The sequence below is a fragment of the Rhamphochromis longiceps genome, linkage group LG5 (assembly GCF_057381845.1).
Source record: "Rhamphochromis longiceps isolate RC_006_pf linkage group LG5, R_longiceps_female_GT1.1, whole genome shotgun sequence".
NCBI classification, from domain to species: domain Eukaryota; kingdom Metazoa; phylum Chordata; class Actinopteri; order Cichliformes; family Cichlidae; genus Rhamphochromis; species Rhamphochromis longiceps.
Window position 1 is genome coordinate 24,138,655 of NC_140561.1, and position 26,249 is coordinate 24,164,903.

At 40.9% G+C, this 26,249-nt stretch overlaps 2 protein-coding genes across 4 annotated transcripts in view; one reads left to right on the plus strand and one right to left on the minus strand.

Annotated features, from left to right (window-relative positions):
• The window catches only part of atg7 (ATG7 autophagy related 7 homolog (S. cerevisiae)), a 65,668-nt gene extending 56,419 nt beyond the window's left edge, over positions 1-9,249 (plus strand). For both annotated transcript variants that reach the window (XM_085406763.1, XM_085406764.1), the window contains exon 19: positions 8,847-9,249. In XM_085406763.1, coding sequence (XP_085262889.1) covers positions 8,847-8,879 — 33 coding nt within the window. In that variant the 3' untranslated portion in view covers positions 8,880-9,249. The remainder of the gene's footprint in view (positions 1-8,846) is intronic.
• A 1,020-nt stretch (positions 9,250-10,269) lies between these two features.
• vgll4b (vestigial-like family member 4b) overlaps positions 10,270-26,249 on the minus strand; it is a 41,580-nt gene continuing 25,600 nt past the window's right edge. For both annotated transcript variants that reach the window (XM_085406766.1, XM_085406765.1), the window contains 4 exons: positions 25,506-25,719; positions 16,105-16,366; positions 15,613-15,730; positions 10,270-15,138 (listed from right to left, as the gene is read on the minus strand). In XM_085406766.1, the coding sequence (XP_085262892.1) occupies positions 14,882-15,138; positions 15,613-15,730; positions 16,105-16,366; positions 25,506-25,719 (851 nt within the window). In that variant the 3' untranslated portion in view covers positions 10,270-14,881. The remainder of the gene's footprint in view (positions 15,139-15,612; positions 15,731-16,104; positions 16,367-25,505; positions 25,720-26,249) is intronic.

The following is a 26,249-nucleotide window of genomic DNA, read 5'->3' on the forward strand; positions in this document are numbered from 1 at the left end:
ATGATCTTTATTTTTGGAGTGAGAGAAGTCTCACTCTGCTGGAAAGAATAGATTTGCTTTACTTTTTCATATCCTAAGGCTGTCATTTCATATACAGATTATCCTCGCATTATATTTTTAGTGATGAGTGTTTATTTTTTTGTAGAAAAAACAAACACTCTTAAAAAAAAGAGTCAAATATTTAATAAAAAGTTATTGCCTTTTAGTGTCAAAGAGAGGGTGTGTGGGTCTTTTTCTTTTTTCTTTGAACGTAATCTGCACATAGGATATGTGTCACCGATAGGGCAGGTTAAGTTAGTAGGTTCCCCTCCTTTTCCTGTCTCCACCCATCCCCTTTTCCTTTTCCTGTCTCAAGTCCCAGTGAACAGATTGTGTACCCATGCACACCCAATTACACGCCATGTTCACCGAGCTCCCCCATGAGAGCTGCAGCCCTGGAACAAAGAGGACATCAGAAAGAACACAGGGGATTGCTGGAGGAAATGGAAGCACACATAGTGATCATTTCAAAACGAGGGGGTTGGGACTACCTACATTTCGGTCCAGCTGTACTGTAGTACACAAACCCTTCAGATGTGGAATGTCTTTAGTTTTCGTTAACTTAAGGAATACAGTGCGGTGCCATGTGGCTGCAGAATTACATAGTTATTAAGGCCCTGAGGTTTTTCCTCAGGTTACAGTGTTTTCTGGGTGGGAAGAGGACTATAAAGTGCACGTGCAGAGAAAATAGACACAAATGCTCCTTGTGTGAACCAATCACATAATAGTAAAAATCTGTACAGAAGTGAAGTCTGCTGCTGTTTATGCAAGTTCCCAGAATTTCAGTATTGGTACACGGAATTAAATTTGCTGTAATTATAGTGTTTTTGTGTGACCCAGTATGACTGTCAAGAGTTTTTAAAATCTGTGGAAATAGCTGCTAGTTGTGAGATGTTTACACTCAGTATATTTAAACAGTCTTGTGGTCTGTTTCTCGTTTAACCAAACCAAATCTACATCCTGGTTTGACACATGTACTGCTTTGAATCTGTATCTCTTAGTCCCGACATTTTATATCCACCGAGGCATCTGGAACTACTTTATCAAATGAGTGTTTTTACTTCCAAGCAATACCAGTGACAGTTCTGCTTATTGTGTCAGCGCGCACTACACGCTGCCTCCATCCATTTTTTAAAATCTCATTAGCAGTCTAAGCAGAGAATCTCAGACCACCTTCTACTGCATCCCCAAGCCAGGCCATCCCCAGCCAACATAATCTCTCCAGCGTGTCTTGGGTCTGCCCCGGGGTCACTTCCTGGTTGGACGTGCCCAAAGCACCTCACCTAGGAAGCATCCTAGTCAGATGCTCAAACCACACCAATTGGCTCCTTTTGATGTGGAGGAGCAGCACCTTTACCGTGAGCTCCTGCCAAATACATGATTTCCACACCCTGTTTCAGAGGCTGAACCCTCAAAGCCTTTGGAGGAAGCTAATCTCCATTATTTGTCTCGGCTATCTTATACCTTTAGTCGCTACCTAAAGTTTGTGGCCATAGCGGAAGGTAGAAACAAAGATTAACCAGACAGATATGTTCTGCTATTATTCCATTTCTTTCTAAACTTTTTATTTCCTGCATTTGTCTTGACATTTTCACCCTACTTTAAACTGTCTCTCAACCAGTAAAACCCCCAGACTGCAAAATTGACTTGCAGAATTGACAGACTGCCCACATGGTGAAGAAATACCACAGAGGAATTCAGGAATGTTGTTGGGAATACACCAACAGTTGGTGTTGCATAGTACCCTATGATGTCATTTTCTTGCCTGAAAATGGGAACGCACATGCACTTATGTTTTGTGTGTGTGTGTGTGTGTGTGTGTGTGTGTGTGTGTGTGACTGTTTCAAGTGTGTTGCGAAAGAAGAGACTCAGTCAAAAAGAGTTTAACACTTTTAATCCTAATTGACCTTTTTACTGGAATATGACACATTAAGTTTACAAACCCAGATTTATTTCAAGCAATGTTTTCCTATAAATTGCATATGAGTCATAATGTATCACAAATAGCAGCAACTGAATAATTACTGGCTGCCAACAGACTTGTTGCCAACTTATTCTGCAACACACAAATAACTCCGTTGATCCCTTTGTTTTCTATCATCCAGTCTTTCAGTTCTTAATCTATGAATTATTTTAAAAATCATTTAATGTTCAAAGATGTTTTATTCCATAGTAGATGCATATCATGTAGCACGATGCTTCATTTGGATCACTTATGATCACTTAGTGATCGTTTATGTATCAGGAGTATTGGAATAGCTGAGAGGCAACACGCTGTGCCAAAATTGGTCCACCCCAAGGATGGGGTCCCCCGGCACAAACGGAGTAGTATAGTGTACGGTGTTAAGTGTCGTGAGGATTGCCATGATTTGGTTGGTGGTTGCTGATCAGTGGTCATGACAGTATGCATATTAACAGTCAAGAAACTGACCTCACAGTCCATTGTTTGGTGCTAGTTTCAGTCATTATGCAAATGAACTGTTTATAAGGTTGGAGAAACCTGGAGTCAGCTGAGACTGAAGAAGCCACTTAGATGAGTGACGAAATGTTTCTCCCACTGAAAACGCTCCGTCCTACGGTTTCTTTACCTGTATTTTTGAGCGTGCATCAAAATATATGATGTACCCTCTCTACTTTTAAGATTAGGCTGAAAACTTTCCTTTTAGATAAAGCTTATATTTTTTACACTCACCTCTTTTCACACTTTTCATGCATTTATTATTAATCTCCATCTCTCTTCTACAGTGTGTCTTTTATCCTGTCTCCCTCTGTCCTCACCCCCAGCCAGTCACAGCAAATAGCTGCTCCTCCCTGAGGGACTCTGTATTAAAGACTCTGTATTACTTTGCTAACAGAAGTGCATGTGTTTTCCTGTTTTTTGTGGTCATTTGATGCATAAAAATCGATTTTCTGCTTGAGTTCATTCAAAACCATTAAAAAAAACAGCGGTTATAAAAAAAAAAAAATCATTTTCAGTCCTGGTGATTTTCCTTTGGGGGAAGGCCAAAACCTCTTTGGGAGGTGCCATTATGTACCTTATGCAGATTGGTAGCGGTCAGGAGACTGTAAACAGTTCATGATGGATTTCGAGGTCTGATTTTGATCATTGTCCTTTTTGCAGAACCCAGGATCTTTTCACTTTCACTCTTTTCCTGAGTTTGCTGGAATTTTTTTCTTTTTTCTTTCTTTCTTTCTTTTTTCTTTCTTTTCTTTTTCTTTTTTTTTTTTTTGCATGTAGCACTTCAAATCTTTGGTGACTATGACAAAAAAAGAGCCAAGTTTACCTTCATATGTTTGTGGAACTTGTTTCCAAAAACCTGCAGCTTATCCTGATGTTTGTGCATCAGCACTGCACAGTAAAATGACACAGTAGTACTCCTGTGTTGGATTAAACCTTCCTGCAGCATCTCTGCACACCTTGGGGTGTGTTGGTCTGCGCCGACTTTCCGAGTGGGAAATCTGAGTTGAGGGGACGTTCCACAAATAATTTCCCAGTAGGAACCCGGAATTTCCGACTTATTCAGGAGCACACCATAAATCCAGACTTAGGACTCATCCTAAGTCTGGATTTATTTATTTGTAAATACTTTTATGAACTATCCAAGATCACCTACACGAACCAAAAATTTTCTTCCAACTGGATATCCCTCGTCTTCTTCCTCAACCAACAGCGCACAGTCAGTGTTGTATCCAGCAGCCATAAACCACATCAGTCTGTGTGGTCCTCTAATTACATATCAGATGGAGCCAGTCTCCATGATGAAAGCTCGACTTTGCACTTTGTGCTTTGGTGTCAGTCCTAATATGTAAAACAGATGTGTGTTTAATAGCAAAGCCCATCAGTGGTTGTGTAGCACTAGCTAGTTGAATGACTTTAGAGGCTGGATTCCCACTGGGGCCACCCGCACTTAGGAACTATTCCTGTAAGTTGGCTCAGTATTTTGGATCGGCTCTCCTAAGGAGCAGCAACCCTTGTCAGTGAAATGACAGTGATCTGAAAAGTTTCTCCCTGATAAACTGATTTCAGGCAGTAAACACCGTAGCTCGGGCACTAGTTTTCGAGATAAACGTTGCCCTTCATGCTGAGGCTTGTGCTCCATTTGCGGGGTAGCAGCAACAATCAGCAGCAGAGAGTTGGCTGTGATTCTACCAGCCTCAGCTTCCAGCTAAAGCCTTCACTATCTGATCAGATCCCGGCCTTGTCTCAACAACTAGCCTGGATTAGAGTTGTCATATCAGCCGGAGCCCAACTGATTACAAACACATTCGCACAATGATTACATGCAGCTTACTGTTGGATGTTATGAAACATCCTGCAATCCTTTTGTTTTCAAACCTGCGGTGGCTCAAGGTCTTGAAGCGATAAGGCGGCTTCAAAGGTAAAGATGTTTCATCGATTGTGTTGTTGCCAATTCCTTTGAGGGTGTGTGTGTGAAGTAGAGGTCAAACAGCCAAGACAAATATAATTAAAGCTAGAGCTGCAAGCAGTCATTAGTTTTATTGTTGATATTTTTCGGATTAATGTAGTCCTTCAAATAAAAAAAGAAAAACTGAATCCTGCTTCTTGCTTTCTTCCATCTGTTAGAAGAGTCAAGTTTTACCTTCTCACGCAGCTTTTTATGGTGATAAAAGTTGAACATGCACCAAGTCTAGCAAGACATAAAAATAGGCTGGTGGCTGCCCCTCCCTGAGCCTGGTTCTGCTCGAGGTTTCTTCCTATTAAAAGGTAGTTTTTCTGTCCCACTTTCACGAAGTGCTCGATCAAAGGAGGTCCTTTGATTGTCGGGGTTTTCTCTGTACTGTTGTAGGGTCTTTACTAAGGATGGGATTTAATAAGAATAGAGCGATTCTGATTTCATTATCATTGTCACGTATCGACTTGATTCCTTATCGATTCTCATTGGGTTCCATATAGCACACTGGGTATTTTCTCTCTCTGTAAACTCAAGAGATGATCACATGAGAAAATCCCACTAGATCAGCCATTTCTGAAATACTCAGACAACCTTGCCATGTTCAAAGTCACTCAAATCACCTTTCTTCCCCCAGTTTTAAGCTCAGTTTGAAATTTGACAGGTCTCCTTGATCACATCTGAATGCCTAAATGCATTGAGTTGCTGCCGGGTGATTGGCTGAGTAGATATTTGCGTTAACAAGCAGTTGAACAGGTGTGATTGTACATGTGAATGATGCAAGAAGGAGTTTGGGTTTCAATAAGTTTCCTAATTGGACAGAGCTGAGAAGTGATTTATTTTGATCTTGGCTTTACAGAAATCTGCTTATGTGTTGCAGCAACAGAGGTGGCTTCCAATGGTTGAGAAACATCCCAAGTATTCAGCTGAGCTCGAAAGAGTGTAGTAAGTTGTAGGCTTCAGTTTGCTGGAGCTATTCGTGTTACATAAGGCTCTCTCTCACACACACACACACACACACACACACACACACACACACACACACACACACACACACACACACACACAAAATCTCCCTCACTCTTCTACCTCTACCCCCCTTTCCATTTTGCGGGAAAGATTTCACACAGGCCCACATACTCGCCATCAGTGTGGCATGGCAGCCATCCAGAGAGGGGCTCCAGTGTCACTCCCTTTCAAAGAGCTCTTTGCTTGCTGTCCTTTTGATGGCTGCTACCCAGCAGCAGTGGAGCAGAAGTGCAGAAAATCCAGCTTTCATAAAAATTTGTCCTTGATTTTCCACACTTAGTTTATGAGGGGGGAAAAAAGCTTTGTGAAAACTTAGCATTGCTCTGGTGCTACACTCTGTCTTTTTTTTAAAGACCATATATTCAGTAGTGGCAGAGCTGCTATGGAACAGGTTGGGCAGCTTTTTCTGCTGGCACACATGATTTTTAGCCGCAGGAGCACCTGCGGTCCTTACTGTGTGTAGCACTACCTACGCTACTTCCTGTCAAAGCAGGTATGTCAGGAAAAGCTAAAGTAAAAGCATCACTGAAATATTCTTGTTTAAATAGAGTCAGATGAGGAGGAAAGAAAAATAATGGAGGAATCTGGCTCAAAGAGACTATAGTATAGCATCGCCAAAACAGAACTCAGTGGCCCATATTTATAACTGCTCATGATTTAAATGTGAACTTTCTCCTTCAGGTATCAATAAATTCTTTATTAAAGTAAAGCTGGTGTCCTCTGGCAGTTAAGATGTTTAAAATGGGGGGATTTACATACAAGTAAATCTAACTACAGTTATTAATCTTTCTGTCTGTAGTAAGGTGAAAAAAAAGGACTAATCCTGGGCTGCTAATAGCTGGAGACAAGCTGTGCTAAGCCTGGCTTAACTTGTAGGGAGGAGAGGGAAAACTGTTTCTTTGCAAAGTGTGAAAACACTTTTAGACCTGGTCTTTGGTTGGTGACGCTCTCGTGGTTTGATCAGTCTGCTCTGTTCTGATTCTGTCTATCAGGATTTGATGTCCCTCTCGGGGAGGGGTGGAGGGGGTTACTTGAACATGCGGTTCAGACTTCTCCTGAAAGTTACTCAAAATACTGTTGCAGTGACTTTTAGAAAAAGTGACCCCCGAGTGCTCATTCAGACATGAAGCTGACGCTTTTAGCCGTGTCAAAATCTCCGAAATGGTGACGTTGCCAGGTTTGGTACCAAACAGAGACGTGCTGTTGCACAAGCTGATTGCACAAAGGCTACTAGGTGGAAGGCTAAACCGTTGGTGGTCAAGCAATAGTTAGAGCAAAAAACATCAGCCACAACACACAAGCTGCATGTTTTTGCGTCTCTGTTTGACACACATTAAACACAGTTTTAAAGCGGAGCCTTTTTTCCCCAAGTGACCGAGCCAGTCTGTTTCTCCAGTTGCAGATGCTAAGCTATCTGTGTTTACAGTGGAGTAACACAGTATTGTTGGACTTGGCACCACACAAAAAAACAACAATAATAGTGCATTTCCCTAAATGTTAACTATTCCAACAACCGTAATTTAAACAAGAATGTTCTGACCGCGAGAAAATATATTTCATTGCATTCACACAGTAATAAACCTGCTGATGTTCACACCGGGATGATGTTGTCTTGGATACAACTCCAACACCTTTGTTAAGCTACAAGGCATCAGGAATGATTTATTTGTTTGCATCCATTTCTGTGAGAGATGTTTCCCCTCGGTGGATCATCTAAGAACACAATCTCTGGACATTTGTCAGAATCTAAAATAGGTCAGTCTCTGTTTTAATGAGGAAAATGTGCAGGAGGATTACGCTTGCAGTAAATTGGTGTATGACATTGATTGTTTCACATAAACCAGCCAAATCTAAATGTATAGTGTAAGTAGCTAAGTTGTTATGTATACTATTGATGACATATTTTAAGTAGAAGTGGCAAAGCCATTGGCCCTCAGTGCTGAGCATTCACCCTTACTGTGGGGTGGGCTTCTGTATAATGTCTGTATGTATAGTCTCTCTTCTCTTTGACATAGAAAATCCTACTTAAAGGACAGGTGCAATAATTATTACACTGTTGGTGTAATAATTGCTGTTAATTTTTATTCATGTAAATTTGACCATTAATTTAAACATAGTTGATCATGCAACAGCGAAAATAAAATAAAAGCATAAAATGAAACAATAAAAAACATATTTATTGAATTTATATATGATTAAAAAAAAATAATAATAATAATAACCAACCAAATAAAATTTCATTGCAACTGCTCTTGTGTGACCTTGTTCTGAATGACCTTCATAGAGTTCAAGGCGATAATCAAAGAGACTCTGCTTCACTTAAAAACCATTTGAACGTGTTGGATTTCTGCTTCTTCCCTGAATTTCACGTTTCAGCGCTGAAAGCCGCGAAGCCGTGCTTTCAGAGGACGCTGTGTGTGTGTGTGTCAGAATTGCGTGTATTTGTGGTTGTGTGTGTAACATTCCAGAAAGTGTCAGAGGTATGCGAATTACGTCTGACAGAGGAAGAATGTGAAGACTTCTGCTGCCATGTGAAGGCCGCTGTTGTTTACTGACAGATTCATGCAGAAGAAGTTGCTCAGCTGTGTGTGTGTGTGTGTGTGTGTGTGTGTGTGTGTGTGTGTGTGTGTGTGTGTGTGTGTGTGTGTGTGTGTGTGTTTGTGTCTTTTATTGCGTCACTTCCGGAAAATGTGGGAGTTGCATCACATTTCTGACATAATTGTGTTTCGTGTAAGTTGCACTATAATTTTGGGGCATGTAATTCCTGGTACTCCATTTATCTCCATTTATATTTTAAACAGATTATTGGGGAAATAAATCTGCTTAGTGTACATGAAAAAGCAGGACTGTTGTGGAGGGCCACGCCAATGTCTTAAAAAGAGATCAAATTGATATCACGCAGAATTGAGTTTAGCTTAGCTTGGGAAAATTAATTACCCATCCTGTGTTAATGTCTTGCTGAATGAATGCGTTCATAGACATAAGTAGGCTACTCGCTGTTGTCAGGTACACAGATGACTGAACTGATGAGAAGCATAAACATTCACATTGTTGGCAGTTTTTCCAGCTTTTCTTAGTTTTAAATTCCTCATATTTGTTTTGGACCATAGCTTGTTGTTCTTGTGAGAAACTCTAAATGTGTCCATGATTACGATTGGTCAACAATCAGTGGTGGTTGTGCAGCTAGGCTTTGCAATATGGTCAAATGGCAATGCACGCTAGCAAGTGGACTTCAGCAAGAGACATTTTAAAATATCTTTGCTCACTTACTGTTCTGGAAACACAAACATAACTGATGTGTTAATTTTGTCTCTTTTTGCCTTTGCTGATTTTTTCTTTTCCTGTTTTTTGTCTCTTTCTCATCAGATTTGGGACATGAGCGACGATGAGAGCATCTGAACAACTGGCGGAGCAAGCACTCAGAAGGACTAAACACATCCATCCATACTTTCTTTTTTCTAAAGTAAATCCTGTATTTACAAAGACAAGGTTGTTTACGTAATGAGCACCAAGCACATGAGCAAATAAATAAATAAATGCTTTAAAAAGGCTTTAAAAAGCTTTAAAATTCCTAATAGTCCTCATTTGGATTCAAGATGGCCCAGATCTTCAGAGCTGGGAAGTAATCTAATAAGCAATTAAGAAAAAGACAACAAAACAATAACTGAAAGCCTGAACAAGTTTTGATTTTTTTTTTTTGCTTTTGATATGTAAAACTGTTGAACTTACTAAAGAATGTACCTGTTCCTGTCACCTGCTGTTGTCTAAACACACTTTAAGTCCCTGAACAAAAACACAACAAAACCTGCAAAAAATATTGGAACTAAAGAGTCTAAAAACACCAAGAAACCTCTCTGAAGTGCCACAGTTTCAATCCCCTCCCAAGGTCTCTGCATCAACACATTTAATGATTTTACTGGAGAGATCTTTGGCAAGGCAGTTACAACATCTGTTCACTTATTCAGTTTGAGAAAGAGCTTCGGATAAGTTTTGAAAATAAAATACAGTTCTGCAGATGCATCCATTTTTGGGGTCTTTTGATTAGAGGCTGTGACACGTACAGTAGAAGTGATGCTTAAACCAGCTTTGTTGCTATGAAGCTTTCACTCAGAGAGGACTTGCATACAGATGTTACTGAGATATAATTAGAACTGTGGAAACTGTTGCTCTTGGTTTGTTGGTGTTGATGCATGTACATGTTTGTGTAACTATGTTTTTTGTGTTTATTTCTTCCTCTGCATTGTCCTGGAAGTCTCATCTGCAGTGATGTATTCAGTGTATTCACATGTACATTTTAACAAATGCTTGGATATTTATGAAAGTGATTGAGACTGACTCGAGTTTCAATCATGAGAAAGGATCTGGTTTGTTTTCTGATTAATCTCGGAGCTGTTTTTCTCTTCTGTATTAAAAAAAACTGGAATAAAATCCATTATTTCTCTATTAACATCTGTGAGGTTTATGTCGCTATGCAACAATGTCCTTTTTATTTTAGCTCAGTCTTTCCAAAAAGCTGTTTGCCGCTCTCGTAACCATTTCACAAGCACAAACACACCAAACAATTACAAGACAGAAACCCACACAGTCAGACTGTGGTTTAAAAGCACTTTATTGTTCATCAAGGCTACTTTAACGTACAAAAAAGGTGGCCTGCCAAAACCTTTTAAGTAGGAGACACAGAGCCACAAATCTTGATAGAAATTTTATTACAGTTCAGAGTATTACTACCATTAAGTACATGCTACTTCCACTTCAAAAAAAGACCTGGAAAATGTGGTGCAGTCCGAGTAAAGACCGACTCCTCTTTGATTTATTTGTTCGATTTTCATGTTAACTTGATTAAGAATGCAAAACGACTTCAACAGATGGAAACTGTGGTGACATATTTAGGAGTGACATCCCCAGAACTAATTTGCTTCTTAGATCATCTACGCCTCGCTGACTGGCACCAAAGCAGATGATCCGCAGCGCAAATCTACAGTTCCATCAGTTCCAACAGCAAATTCAACAAATGCTGACTGATAGTTTTACTTCACTCATTTCCCATCTATAGATGAAAAAAGTCATGAAAAAAAAATGCTATTGCTTACGTGCTGTTTGAAATTGTACCTGCCTGCTAGCCCGTGACTAATGGGGACTTTGCTTATATTTTTAAAATGAACTCTTTTGGAAATGGCAAGCAAGACAGAATGGGCTAGAGGCAAAATCTTCCAACAACACAAAACATGCAAATTGCTCAAAAGGCCCGCAAAACAAACTTTGTTTTGGCTTACTGGTAAGTCTTGTTCAAATGTCTCTGAAGTCACATGATCGAACACCATGGGGACCAATGGAAGTAGCGATTGTCACCGACACACCTGTGGCTTACTGTGGTTTCACACGTTTTCTGTGCTCCTGCACTTGAACCTTTACTCTAACAAGACAAACTCTATAAACAAAAAAGATCAACTTTTTCACAAAAAAAAGAAAATGCAATGATTACAATATAAGGACAGGGAAAAAACAATTAAATAGCTACATATCATTAACAAATTCATTGTTCCTCAAAAAATACCTACGATTTTTTTTCTCTGTACATTCGTTACGCACAGCGTAATGATGGTCTTATAGTTTACCTATTATAAAAAAGTATTTTTTTATTAAGTGATTTTCCTACAGTGCGTAGGGAGTGTGTGCCAAAGCATAAAGAGAGCCTACCTACAGGGTGGTAGTGAAATGATAACGATAAAGAATAACAGAAAAACAAAATCCTCTGGACACCGAGTCCATTTCCCTCGTGTTCCGATGTTACTGACTGCATACAGGCTGACTGAATCTGAGAGGTGGGGGGAGAGGCAACGCTGAGTGGCAGGTGAACATGTCCTGACTCACAGGTCGCGCTTACAAAAGCTCAGCTTCTGAAAGCTCAGCCTCCCGCCCCAACACTCTGCCTGCGAAAAACCACCAACCCAATCCACTCGAAACTGGTCACAGAAAGCACAAGTACATGACAGAACTCCAGTTAAATGTGAATCTCGGGTAACATTTTAGAACTTCCATCATCTAGTTCTAGGGTCTGATAGCTGAGACTGGAATGTGTAGACGCTTTCGAACACGGTACAGAACTCTAATGTACGTACTTGCCATTCTTGACACAAATTACACAAAGCCAACGAATCAAAACCTCACCACCTATCTGCCTTAGCTCAGAGACTTTAAGTCAATCTGTAGTTTTAATGCAGGGTGAGTAATGTTTTCACTGACTGCTAGTAAGACCCCAAGTTCTCTAAATCAGACCACTAAATGTCCTCAAAAATTAAAATTAAATTCTTCCTTTACTCTCTTTATCTTTTATTCTTCACTATGGCCAATTTATTTCTTAAAAAAGGCAAATGGGGCACCTTTTAATTCGGGCAAAGACACGAGAGATGTTGTTGGGAGGGGATGGGGACAAGTAGCCCTCACTACTTATTAGCTCCGCCTGTTGATATAAAGATAGCGAATGCATTGAGGCCTGTACAAAGTTGCCTACAGCAGGAATGTATGCCACCTTGGCGCAGGTTGCTTTGCAGAGTAAAATTCATTTCCTTAGACTGCAGCACTCTAGTTTGAGTTCAGAAAAGAAAGAGAGAAATATGTATTTATATATATATTAATAAAAACGGTCTAAACACCAAGTCGGAACACAAAAAGTCAGCTGATGGAGGTTGAGCGAGGTGAAACGTCACACCATAAATTCAGATAACTAATTATCAGCCAAGTGTTTTGTTCTCTAGCGTCTCTCTGCTAGGTCTGCCAATGCTATTTCCGTAATGTGGTCTTTTTAGTGCCGTAACTTTAAGAAACTTTTATGCGTCAACAAGATGTTTGAGAGCCATCGCGAACCAACTCTTCTTGTAAACAAACCCTGCTTCCCAAAAGCATCCAATGCCTGCCAAGGTGACTTTAAGATGGCAGCTGAACAGGCTAGATGCTCAGATGCTTTTGGAGAAAACAAGACCCCGCTGACTTTTTGCTGTTTGTGTGGTGTCTCAGCTCAGTCAAGCTGACGTTTGTAGCATCCTGTACCACTGATGGATCAACATCTTAAGAAAACCTTAATGAGCTTTGGATCCCAAACCCAACTAAACCCCAAGACGATCGTCACTCTGCTGCGGGGATGAGCTGATCGCCTGCTGGGTTGAGATGATTTTAGGAAACATTGCTCTCATCATTTAACAGAGCCTGTCCGGAGGCTGTCCCACTATAGATGTTTGTTACCATACTGCTAGTAATGGAAAACAACAAAACAAAAAAATACAAAATTGTAATAATAACAATAACAATATGGAGTACAACTGACCCAGCAGTGAGTGTATAGTGTCTATGTCTGTTACTGACAACGAAAGAAGTAACAACTAACGTCTGAATGAAAAGGCTAATAAAAGTTATGTTTGAAATGCTAAAAACACTAATAGATACCAGCTATTAAAAAACAAACAAAAAAAACAAAACAACATGCATTAATTTACCCTTAAAACCTTGTAGAAATCTACCAAACCACAGTGTGTAGGAGAGGGAGGGAAGGACAGCAGGGTGTATGCCAAATATAATTACTACACCCACGATCAAAGAGACCAAACCCCCCCCCTCCCCCCCCCCAAAAAAAAACAACAAAAACAAAGGTGTGTTTGAAGAGATCTGAAAAATCTTCTCTCCCCCGGTCGAGAAACCAGACTTTTTTTCTTTCAACCACAAAGTGACGTGCAGCGTCATCTATCCCCTCATCACTGTCAGCAGTTAAGCCCGTGAAACACATCAAAGCACGTCGTTCGGCAAAGCCCAGCCTTCAACACACTCGGTCAGTGTTTTCAACCCTAATCTCCTCTCATTACGGTTGTGATGGCCATGAACATCACAGGAGCTGACGGTTTTTTCATTTTTAACCTGACTGTGCTCTTAAACTGAAAGCCAGCAGTTTTCATTGTTCGATACAAATCAGCGCTGCTTAAATAAGAATCTGGATGTGCGTAGAGCCGATACCAGAGGACCAGGATCAAACCAAGGGGTCTTTTGCTTTTTAGGTATCTGTATAAACCACATACAAACATTCATATTTACACATCTTATGGCCACATTAGACCAAATCTACAAGCTGCAATTCTAGTGTTTAATTCAACCTACTTATAACCTTGTTCTCACAATATGATGTAGCGGTTTGGTGACTAATGGTGGATGGTAAATTTTTAAGTCCCTCCAATAACTTTTCTCTTTATTTATATTAATACTTGCAGCTCTCAATATAACCACTCCTTAGTGAAGTGCTGGTGTCTGTTTTTCACCTATGTGTGTGTTTTCAGCTAACAGCTTCACTACTGAAGTTTCAAAAGTCAAAAGCTTGCTGTGAGTCATGCGTCTACTGCCCAACGCCATAAAGGCGTGTTTACATTTTCCTAAATGCTTTCAATAAATAATGGATAATGACCTTGTTCACGCTTTTCTACCAGCGCTGGGGTGGAAATGTGCACGGGTAGATTTCAGAGAGGAGTTAATGGGATGCAAAAATGGCTATTCCAACAAAAGTTGGAATAATATGCCATCGTGTCAAAGTCAGCCTCGTCCGTCCCAGTGTGTTCAGTGCCAGATCGCAAAATGACATGCCACCCTTTACTCTCTACGGCAGTAGTGCAAATCAGACCGAGTCGATCACTAAAGTATACACATACAGTAACAAAACCACGAGAACACATACACAGAAGAGAGAGAGGAAAAGTGAGGGGGGGGGGAAGGCAGGTGAGAGGATGAAAGGAGATAAAAACAGAGGGAGGTGATTGCAAGATGGCTTTTTGTTGTTTTGTTTCCGAGGTGGGCATGGATAAACATCAGCGTCTGAGGTTTCTTTGGTAGAACAGTCAGGTGGTTTATGTTCATTTTCTCCAAAGTGTTTCTCGCTCATCTTTCCTTTGAAACGTCGGGCATCGCATAACGCAGAAGCAAGTACACAAAACTACCGTTAAAGAAAAATAACAACAAAGAAGAAAAGAAAAAAATTAATAATTAAAACACCTCCTTTTCCGTTCTCTCCGTATTTACATATAACTACAGACACTTGCTCAGCTCCAAGCTTGACATGCAGGATGATGTATGACTGGAAGGAGCAAGCTCATGCTCCACCTAAGCTCCAGGCTAAACCCTCATCACTCATTACTGATTGTCTGGCATTAGCATACCAGAGGACAGATGGGAAAAATGACTGTGTTGTTATTGCTCGATTGATCCTCTATGAGTGCACAGTGAGAGAGCGGGCTTGAGGGTTTTAGATATTTTTAGCAGACCAGCAGACAAGCATTCCCTCTGGGATGCTGGTGACAGACCAAAGTGATGGGGGCATGGATGTTAGAGCCAGGATAAGGATCGGGAAAACTGGGGTCTATCCACCCCCTTCAGGAGACGACAGAAGGGGAGTGGTTGTGATTGACCATGCGACTGTCAGGGGAGGAGTTTGGGCTGCTGCCAGATGACGAGGGACTCCCTTTGTTTTTGATCTGCAGCCAGGTTTCGCCGAGCGCCTTGGCAAAGTGGTCATCCACTGAGCCCGTGATGGACACCGAGTTGGTGGCGGTGGGCTCGGGCTCCTTGTAGTTTTTCCCAAGGCTGCGACGGAAATGTTCCTCAATCACAGGGTCGCACACTGTGTTGGCTTATGCAAGAAGAAGAGGAAAAAAAGGGTTTTAGTTACAATTTTAGTTAAAAAAAACAACAAAAAAAACTAAAATACAAAGAAATGGTCAGCAGGCAATTTGTTTTAATGTGCATGCGAGTTTACTTTTTTATTGCAGGTTTTCTTTTTAAATCAACATTTTAAACGTCACTGTTAACCTCAATGAGATCATAGAGATTTCACTGGGATCATAAAAACCCACAGAAAACATGAAGGAAAAAGAAAACAAATGTTTTATTGGCCAAGGCCTCGAGTGACTCTGTGGGTACAGAGATAACAGATAAGATTGTAATTAAGTATGTTTAAACGCTATCATAACAACGGTTTCGTTATAAAAACAGAAGAACCCTAGCATTACTACAATACATTTACATCTGAACGTGGAGAGTATGAGCTGTTTTCTCTCTGGGGTGCGCATTGCTGTTGCAAATGCATTTGCAAACGTGTACTCACTGTTGCTTCTCCTGTAGTTATTGGTGAAGTTGGAGCAGCCGTTGTGGGAGACTGTACAGTGAGACAGGTTGCAGTTGCGGTTGTTTGCTGGGGCGCATGTGATCACTGAGGGACGATTCTGAAACACAAAGAGTCTGTGTTAAATGTCGAATTCAGTCTTATGATTGCCGATCAGCAATTTGCTAAAGCGTGTTAAAAGAAGCAGAGTAAATGCAAAATGAACAGAACAGCAACTTTTCAGAAAAGATGGAGAAAATGAAAAGACGTTTTAAGTTTGAGGCAGCAGGAATGATCCAGTGACCACCAGGATTTTAAAACATGGTTTGCAAACAAGCCAAATAGGAAATGTGTACTTTCCACCAACCAAGGAGGCAGGTTAATGAAAGCATATTAGTCACATCATGTGGGGGACCTACCAGAGTTGAGGTTTCACTCGACAATTTAAGAAAAATGTGGTGCGCATTAGAGCCAAAGACAGGACGGGTATGTTACCTGCTGGCGTTCCACAGTGCTGACTGTGTGCAGCACTGTAGCCATAGCTGCTGTGTTGCTGCGTGCTGACTCCACCATGCTGTTTTTGGTAAGTGCCAGTGGCTGGTCCATGGTAGCTAAGCTGGCCAGGTGGAGGTGATGGGGGTGGCTGTACATGTGGTTGCTCGGCACTCCCAGAGCACCCGGCACCACCACACGTTCGATGGGGCTCCTGCTGCGGTCCTTGGAGCCAGGAGAGCTGCGATAATCTCCATTAGGTTTCCTGAGGAACAGCCAAGTAGCCAAAAAACAAACGCACGTTATTCATCCCGCACACTGGATAGTGTTATTTAATTCATGTGTATTCTGAGTCTGCTAGCACTAAATTGACTCTGAAGCCAGTATCATAATTAAAATGATAAGAGAAGACATTTGGAGCTTAAACATAACGATCCAAGGTTATCAAAAACACAATATTTGGTGTTTGGGATGAGATGAAAAGTAAACATGACGTGCAAAGAGTGTTGACAAACGATGTAAGGAATGGGCAAAGAAAAAAAAGCCAAGAAGTAAAGAGACAGAAAGATCACAAGGAGTTCAGCTAAGACAGGGAGAATGTGACGTGGGGGGAAAAAAATAAAGATTATAAAAGGACAATTGTAAATGGTGCTCTGTGTCAGCAGGAACGGCAAAAGCTATTAATACTGGTCTAACAAATACACACTCTCATGGACACACAGCCTTAGCTCTCAGATTGCTGGTGGGGTTTGATAAGACCATATGGTGCCAACACAGGCTCACACACTGTCCTCAGATGGAGGAAGGAACACTCTCCTAACTTTATCCAACATGGATAGACTCCAAACTTATCTCGACACAGGAGGGACAAATGGGCACAAAGTTCAAAGCTCTTGAGAGGTTTCCCCAGCAAAGCAAATCAACTTCATCTCTTCGGCAAGCTGCACTTACTGCAGTCATAATTTAAAAAAAGAAAAGAAAACTACTAACGGAGCATAGATGCAGGCTGATGTCACTCAACATTCAATTAAAGTCACTAAACATCCTTTCTTTGAGTTTTATTCCCTGTCCACACTTACAACAATGAAGTGATTAATGGAGGTAAAAGGAGGTTAGCCATGCACCTTCCATATGAAAGGGAATTATTTAGCAGCACTGTTATCACCAAGCAGTGAGCTCATATTTTAATCACTGCAAAACAGATAAGGATAAGGGATTAAAGTAACAACAGTTTAAGAAAACAGGCGTTCTTCCAGCTCTGACAATAATGATTGTGATATGTCTGATGTAAACAAGTGTCTGCGACTAAAGACCATTGAGTTGTAGTTTAACAAGTTAGTAATTGTTTTGGTCCCTACATCAGATTTGCTCTGTGTTTTTTTTTTTTTTGTGTTTGTGGGTGTGTGTCCGTGTGTGCGGTTCACTCCCCTCTTACAAACTGAGGCCCAGCTACAGGGAGCAAGATTTACTGTACTCGCCTCTGTCTCTCCTTTTCTCCCCAACTCCATAATCCATTCACAGGTAGAGACATCGACTTGCTCATTCCTACACAGAATACGCTACACACAAACCATGCAGGCTAGATTAAATTTGCAAGAAATAATACTGAACTCAAGCGAACATCGATTAATATATATAACTTCCTCATTCTCCACCGAATACTATGCAGGGGCATTTCCTAACCCACACAAGTTAAAAGGCTGCAGGAGCCCTTTAAGTTGCAAAACAAGCTCAAGAAAGCAGTTGTAGATCCATGTGACTAAGCAACCTGACTGTTGGGTCAAGCATCTGGAGTCCATGGCACAGTCCTCCACAAATAAACAATCTACACAGAATACATAAAGGGGGAGAGGAAGAGCCGAGAAGAGGTGGGGAAGGGTGAGTTGCATGTGAATGGTCGGGACCTCGACTTTAAGAAAGAGTGAGGTCAGTAGTTTCCTTCGTTTGTGCCGAGAGCTTACATTCACGGAGACCCGCTCTCTTTTTTTTCCCTCCCCTTTTTCTCACAATCAGCAGCAAACTTCCTGAGGGTTAAAGAAGGAAAGGACTTGGCAGCGCTTGCATAAACCCTGGCCGACAGCTCACCAACAAGCTTTTTTTGTTCTTTCACAGTGGCATCAATTCTCCATTTCATCTTCATTTTTTTTTTAAACAGTACAAAGAAAAACATACATTCTGGAGCTGATCCCTTTAAATCAGGTCATAATTAAAACTAAAGCCTATTCAACTGAATAAATTGTTTAAATTATTACTACATGAAACATCCACTTTTAATCAGACAATATAAAGAAAGGTCCCCCTGAATAATTTCTCTATTATTTTCAAATATAAACAATCTCTTGATTAGCTAAGAGCCAAGCAGATAACAAAGCTCTCTCATCCCTTCCCAGCAGCTGGGTCTTGAGTTGGGTTGTGGAAGTTGTTCCAAACTTTAATCACTGCCAAAGAGCAGGCATGCCCACATCCTCATTCAAGAGGGCCCATTGCAGGAGCCAGTGAATGGGATCAACAAATCTGACCAATGAATGGAATAGCTGTCGAATCCACCGCCGCCCCCGCCTTCCCCTCGCCTGATTGCCCACCAAACCCTGGACCACATTTCATGCCAGAGATCAGGCTTTCAAAACCCACTCTGTGCCTTTGTCTCTCTTACTCACCTCTTAATTATCATTAAGGTCACAGCTGGGGAAGGAGGGAGAGGACGGACAGGGTAGATGGCAAGGGCTACACATGAAACATGGCCACTGAGCGGTAAAAAGGGCTAGAGCTAAAGAGAGCAGGCTTCCAGGACAAGAGGGATAGATGGGAGCTAAAAGTGGGAGAGAGAGAGGGGGGGCAGCCTTTGATTACTAAATAACACAGAGACTTGGCCCCTACAGTGGGCACTGGGAGACAAACAGCATTTTTTTAAAAAAGAAGGGGGTGAGGTTGGAAACAGAGAGTAAAGGAAGCCCAAATCCAATAACGTATAAATAAACATGAAGGAAAGCAGTTTACAAACAACAAGTGAGCTCTTACCACCAGCAGTGTGATGACAGGATTCCTCTTAATTGGCAGAAAATGTTTGCTAAAGTGACGTTTCCTAGATAAACTGGCCAAACTACAAAAACCAAACTAAAGCTTTTTAAACGTAGAGCTCAGTCAGAATATGTGAGAATATTCAGTCATATCTTTTTCTAACGTCTCTGATCCCTTTTTTCAGTTGATTTACTTTGTAAATAGGAATGATGTAAAGGACATCAAAATGATCTGTTTGAGAAATGAAATACAGAGAAAATATCTATCTGGCTGTATTTTACTGCAGGCTAGGTTATATGCAGCCTGGTATTAGTGGTAGTCACTGTGGTGGGCACCTACTGAAAGATCCCTTAATTTAAAACCCAGAGAGTCCAACCCTCAATACATAAATGATATATTCATATATCTTTAACAATGTTACACTACTCAGATCTATCATTAAGCATAGCCTTTTAAGTAACCACTCACATGACATCCGGCCCGCAAGTCAACCTCAAGTTAAAGATCATACTGCGATCATGTGTTTGAATGATCTGGGGGGTGGGTGGGGGGGGTGGACAAGTAATTAGTTCATGCTGGCTAGAAAAGCAAGTTTGTTTGAGCTAACATGCCCTAATAATCACGACAGTAAACTACATAAAACAAATAGAAACATATGAACCAAGAACTTTAAAAATATGGGTTCTTTTTCAAAGTGTGCCAGGGTTAATCCTGTATGAGACTGCCAGTTTGGTGAATTTGCTATATTTGACTATGAGGCAGCGAGACAGAAGCTATAAAAGCTCGAGGCTTTTTCTCACAATTGTGTTCCAAGGTCTTTAGAGAAAACCTCCCTACAAATCTTTGGTTGGGCAGAGGTTCATATCCAACTCTTTAATAAATGCATTTTTAAAAAAAAGCAAGACGAGAGAGGGGGGGAGAGATACACACAGGAAACATCTGGGAAGAATCAGGGTGTAGAGGGAAGACAACAAAAAGAAAAAAAAGAAGTGGAAGAGGATGAAGGGCTAACCACAGGTTATAACCAGAACCAAGCTCTACAAGTTCTACACAAAACCACAAAAAAGAGATATACATACACATACACACTCACAGACTGTGAGCCACAGAGCTTATTCAGACTATGTATATATAGTATACAAACATCTCAACACCGTTTACTCTGCTGTTTGAAGTCTTTAGTAGCTGGTGTGAGCGGAAGTTAGCAAAAATATCTGCATCCTTTAGGATCAAAGCCCAGAGGAAATGCCCTTTAATCAAATATCTGCTGAAACAAATGATATATAACACTTCAATTCTAAACCAAAGACTAGCTTGTTCACTGCTCTCTACACGCTGGTGCTGGAGCCTTCAGATTGTCAATCATGCAGAAATACTGATAGAAACAGCACATTTTTGACAGTTAACTGACTGCAGAGACAGAGAACTGAAGAAAATCCTTTGTTATCAAAGCTGGGACAGATCGGATATGGGAACAACCACAACAAGAAGGCAAAGAAAACAACATGTGAACACACACAGACACATAGACACACACAGCTAAAAACAAAAACCCACATCTCCCCTCCTTTCCTCACATGCTCGCTACATAAATAGTTTCATGTAAAACAAGAGGGTAACAATGACTTCACCAGCCACACACACACACACACACACACACACACACACACACACACACACACACAGCCTCTTTCCACTCTTATTTTCTCCCCATATAGCCTCTAGAGAAACTTCCATGAGAACAACTTACTGATGAAGTTCCCAGTAGAAAGCAGCTGTGGTTTCTGTAAGCTACAGTATTCTGTGCAGCAATGTGATTTACTTGGATTTTGCATTTAGTGCCTATAGATACAGCCGTACATTTGGAGTAAACTGTAATACTGTATACTGTTTCAGCATAATGTAGCATGAATGCAACTGCAGATCTTCAGGCTTTCATTTCAGATTTTCATCGGTGGTTAAAATTCTACAGAGTGAAGAGAAATGGAAATTCAGAACTATTATCAAGTGCATGAAAAGCAAATATCTGTTCCAACCAGTGACTAACCAGACATAGTTTGCATTAGTCAAGGTCCTCATGTTTTATTGGCGCATTCACAGAACCAACAGATTTTCATGGTATTTCAAAAAAACAACAAAAAGCAAACTAGTACCTAATGAGTCTAATGTATTTTGACTGCTGAATATAAACTTTCCTGTAGTTAAATTCGCCAAACTACAGTCAATGCAAAAACTATGTCAGTGGCTTTTAGTCTCAAGGAGCAATGAAACTGTTAAGGACTCTCATACTGGCGAGTCTACAACTACAGAGTGGCAGGCAGGCACACAGGCAGGAGCAAGCTTCCAGCCCGCAGGCTCCAGTGGACAGGATAAGGCTTCTTTGTTCAAGGCTCCTCCTACTACTCAGAGAAAATGAAAAAGTAGCCCCTGTTGCCTGACCTCACCCCACACAGAAACACACACACACAAGCACTCAGATGATCACAGGTAGGAGAGCACGCATGCATGTGTAAACAACACAGACAACAGCACATGTGCATGCCTGCACAAACCAATGGATACATGTAGACTAGGGCGACATATAAGCACTGGCAGTTATTTCTATTAAGACTTCAATATTCAGGATTTTGAATGCCAAAAACCCTTCTGTGTTGCAAGAGTCTGTTTTCATTGGGACTTACAGCAACAACAACAAAAAAAGGAAGATATTATTAAAACAATAAGCCTGCTGAGAAAAACATACTTACGGCCACATTCTTAAACACACAGGCAGCCGACAAAAGCAAAATGCATTCACTTATCATGCATGTTCATAAAAACAAACATAAAAGCTTCAGCTGGTTCAGAGAGTTTACTTTTTCTCACCACTGCCTGTGCACCTCCCCCTAACTTTAGCTCGTAGTGATTGGCCAACAGAGGAAACTTGAGCGTCCCCCCTTCATAGCCCCGCCCTAATCGGAGGTGTCAGGTGTCTGTGTGTGTTGAGGCTCACAGAAAATATGACTGAACTTAAATACAAAAGAAAGCCAAATACACGGAGCTCGACAAGTCAGCACAGAGGAAAGCAGAGGAAAGCTGCAATACGAGCAAAAAGAGAGAAAAACCCACACTTTTCAGAAAAAAGAATGAACACAAAAGCTTCTGCATGGGCAGGGACACTCAACAGTGAGCTGAGCAATCAGTGCACACACACGCACACAGAGAGAAAGCAGACAGACAGAAGCAGCCAGGAAAATCCAACAGATAGAGAAGACGTGGGAACTGCTTCTGTGTGTGGTTTGGGTGGAGTTCCATTTTTCTATTGAAAAAAACCCATTAAGGGCAAAAAATAAAGTGCTGTATGAATGTGAAGGTGAATTGGTGAATAAGGGATGCGGTGTAAAAGTACTTTACTTATTAAGAGTAGAAAAAGCACTGTATTACAGTATTAATCTCCTTACATGGCACAGCTGAAAGGAAAACAGAATGTTTTTGTTAAAAATCTGGCTGCCCTATGTCGTTTTTCATGTGGGGAGGGTGTTTAAGGAGCATTTTTAGCTCAATTTTCTCTGTAGCAACATCCCATCATTTTCCACTTCACTCCAAGTTCTTTGGAAAGGGAGGGGAGCTACACCTAGGAGGAAAGTGTTTCTGGCTGATGCTGGATACAAGTTTCAACAAGTCGTACAGCAGTTACCAGGGGAAGAATGCCCTCAGAGAAACCTCAAATTAGATGACTAAAAAAAGACACATTTGGGATGACCCGAGGGGAACTTGGTTTCCAGGATAAAAAAAAAAAAAATCTTTGTGAACTAGAAAGGCCCTGGATCCATCTTCAAGCTGCAGCAAGTCAAGTAGCAATTGACTTTTGTTAGGTAGAGATTAACCTGCAGCAGCAGGAGTCAAATGACTTCAAGGTCATAATTAAAATGGAGATTAAATACGGGGATTATGGCTTGCGCCTTGGAAATAATCATGGTAAAACGAGCAGTCTAAAAAGCCCTAAACATCACAGACATTTGCATCAGTTTTATTTTTACAGAACCTTATTCTAGTCAAACAACATGGTTGCACGTAGGAGCTGTGGCGAGGATCTGTGACACCAACTGAAAGCTGATATAACAATAAGTTCTACTGTGCTGCACAACACCGACTTACGAAACTTGTGATACACAAGTAGGAGCACTTACGTATCGATGCATGCAAAAGTTAACCACACAGTGCATATATAATGTCCCACGTGGAGTGAAAAACAACAGAGACAACAGAATAATACCACAAGCAGTGGTTGGATTTACTGCAGACTATAACCCTAATGCCCACACAACTGCCACAGAATAACAGGAAAAATGATGATTCTGCACAAATGTCAAATCTCACAAGCTAATCCTTTGTTATGTGTCACAAGATTAAAGAACAAAGACCCTTACCCACGGCCTCAGTAGAACAGCTTAATTCAAAAGTCAGATGCAACCTAGTCTAAATAAATAAATAAATAAATACATAAAAATAATCATGACAATAAAACGACATTATCTGTATGCTGCTATAGGTTCTGCAAACAATTATTGCTTCACAAATATCAGTAAATACACAAACACCAGTGTGTAATTTTTTCCATTTACCTGCACTGTGGAGTGTTGGAAAACAGTGCCAGTAATTTGAGATACTTCTGCAGAAAGTTTTTTGAGATTTTAACTTGTTTAACTCGATTGTAACTATTTGGCCAGTTCCTCGATTATATCATAACTATTTAATGTAATCCTAAAATCAACATTATTTACTCACTGACTTTTCAGACATACAAACTCATTTGTTGAAGGTTATATTCGCTCTTCCTTGTTGGACTCCCTGAAGCAAAGTGTTTCCAAACAGCTGAACTGGTTTTACCTCTCTTGTTGCCCTAGGGCTCTTTTCTTCATCTTGGCTCGAGGTGAATTAAACCTGCCACAGCATGGCGAGAAATGACTTTGAGCTTTTTAGGGAGGGGTAAAAGGGCCACAGTTGTAAAGGAAAGCGATGCTCTGGAGTCATAATAAAAGAAAAAGCAAGTGCATCAGTGCGAAGCTAAACGAGGTACAAATTTTTTATTTTTCCGGTAACTTGTATTCACAACTACCGGGTGCTAAAACTAACTGATGATGAAAATCAGGTGGTGGGCAACCATAGAATCTATCTACACGTGAACATTTTGTAGGGTTGCCTTTAAAATCTGTTGGTTTCCAAGTCATCTATTCTCAGACACTTGTGGGATATTCCTGTTTGGGCCAGCCATGTACTACATGTAAGTGTGTGACTATATAAGTTTAGCTATATAATAACAATGCTTGTACCCATTCTCTCTTCTTCCAGTTTCCAGTATATCCAGTCATTCATCTACTGCATCCCATTGTGTCAGTTGAAAACTTCAAGAAGAATAAAAACAATCCACATATTACTTGTATTGTATTTTTGCATGAGGCAGAAATGGGCTTGAATATCTCACTCTTTGGATATTTCCTAATTTTATAGAATATGTAGTTTTCTGCTGTTAAATTTAAATTCATATGAGAAGCAAAAATATAATTTTGCTGCCCCTCTTCCTTTTCTCAAACTGATCATTTTATATACAAGTATAGCCAAAAGTCATAGCACAGCCCTTGTCTAGTCATTTGGCAGACAGCGCTGTGGTTATAAAAATATGTTCGACTTCTGCTCCGCTCCCCACCCCCAACCCCTACCCCCAGCATCTGGACATACTGCACGCAAAACTGTACAGCTCTACCCAGCACCCCTTGACTCCATCTGCAATAAATAGCAATGGCTGGAGTCCTATAACTGACTCAGTCATGTCTGACTCTGACTCGACTGCCCCTGGCCCCAGCAGTCCTTCACCACCACCAACCAGGACTCTGGAATCTCTGGTATTGGGAATGCGGGAACGACGTGAGTAATCGTTCTGTTGTGCAGTCCCTGTTTCCAAGCTTCCAGAGATCTGCAGCTATAAGGAGTTTGTAACACTGTTGAGCGAGCTAAACCTGGCATAGCACCCTGGAGTCCAAACTAGGACTTCTAAGATAGCGCCACTGTGCACCGTTTCACACATGGATGGCAGAAACACGTGCATTGACAGGAAAAACTGACTTCTTTTAAAGGCTCAAGGCACCAAGGGTTCTAAATATGCATTCTGGACATGTATGAAAAACAGTTCAGTGTACATGGCCATTCACTGGCTACAGTGTTTGTTTGTATATGAAAGAGACAGATGGACAGGAAAGAGAAATGTGCACTGATAGCAAACTACAAGTTCATTTCCATTTCCAGATACTCATAAAAAAGTGAGCATCTGGAAATTATAACTCCAGATGTTTATAAAGCTTTTTATTAGAATGTGTGTGTTGTTCAGTTGCATGTGTATATGTACTCACAGCTGCGCGGCAAACAGTCGACTCATCTTTGCCACGTGCTCGTTTTCATCCATGTCGCTGTCCCCCTGATCACCACTCAGCTTCCTCTTAGTGGGGCTGATGGGAGGAGGACCCGTCCTGTGGCTGGAGGAGGAAGATGAGGAGGACGATGATGAAGACGAGGAGGAAGACGACAGGGACAGGAGTCTGGGGTCTCCTCTTAAAGCTGCCTCACCTGAGGAGGAAAGACATCAAGGGAGGAAAGAAAGACAAGACAGAGGGTTATTAGTGCTGCTGACACAGTGTTCCAAAACACGATCATTTAGAAGTCTGAATGAGTTTGAGATTGCTCCACTGCTACACAAACTCTGAAAGACGAAAACATCAAGTGAAACGCAATACAACATTAGGAGAATGTGTCTTAGAAAGTTTGCAAAAGAACTGCTGCCTGCACTTTTGTCATTTTCAAAAGTGAGACTAGAGTGACAGTTGTGCAGCTGTGGTCACCTCACGTGGTTAGCTTTACTAAGATTACTGTAAAATAAATGTCAATTATAGTAATTAGCCTAAATTATAGCATTTAAAAGCAGAAGGTGACTGCTGTATTGCCACTTTAAAACAAGGTGTCTACCGCATGACAACGTTACAGGCTGTGTCTGGGGTTTTGTTGACTTATACAGTTTGCTGAGAGAGGCACAAACCTCTGGCATAAAAGAAGGAGTATCTGGTGAGGAATGTTTTGAAAGAAATAGTTGCGGATGGATT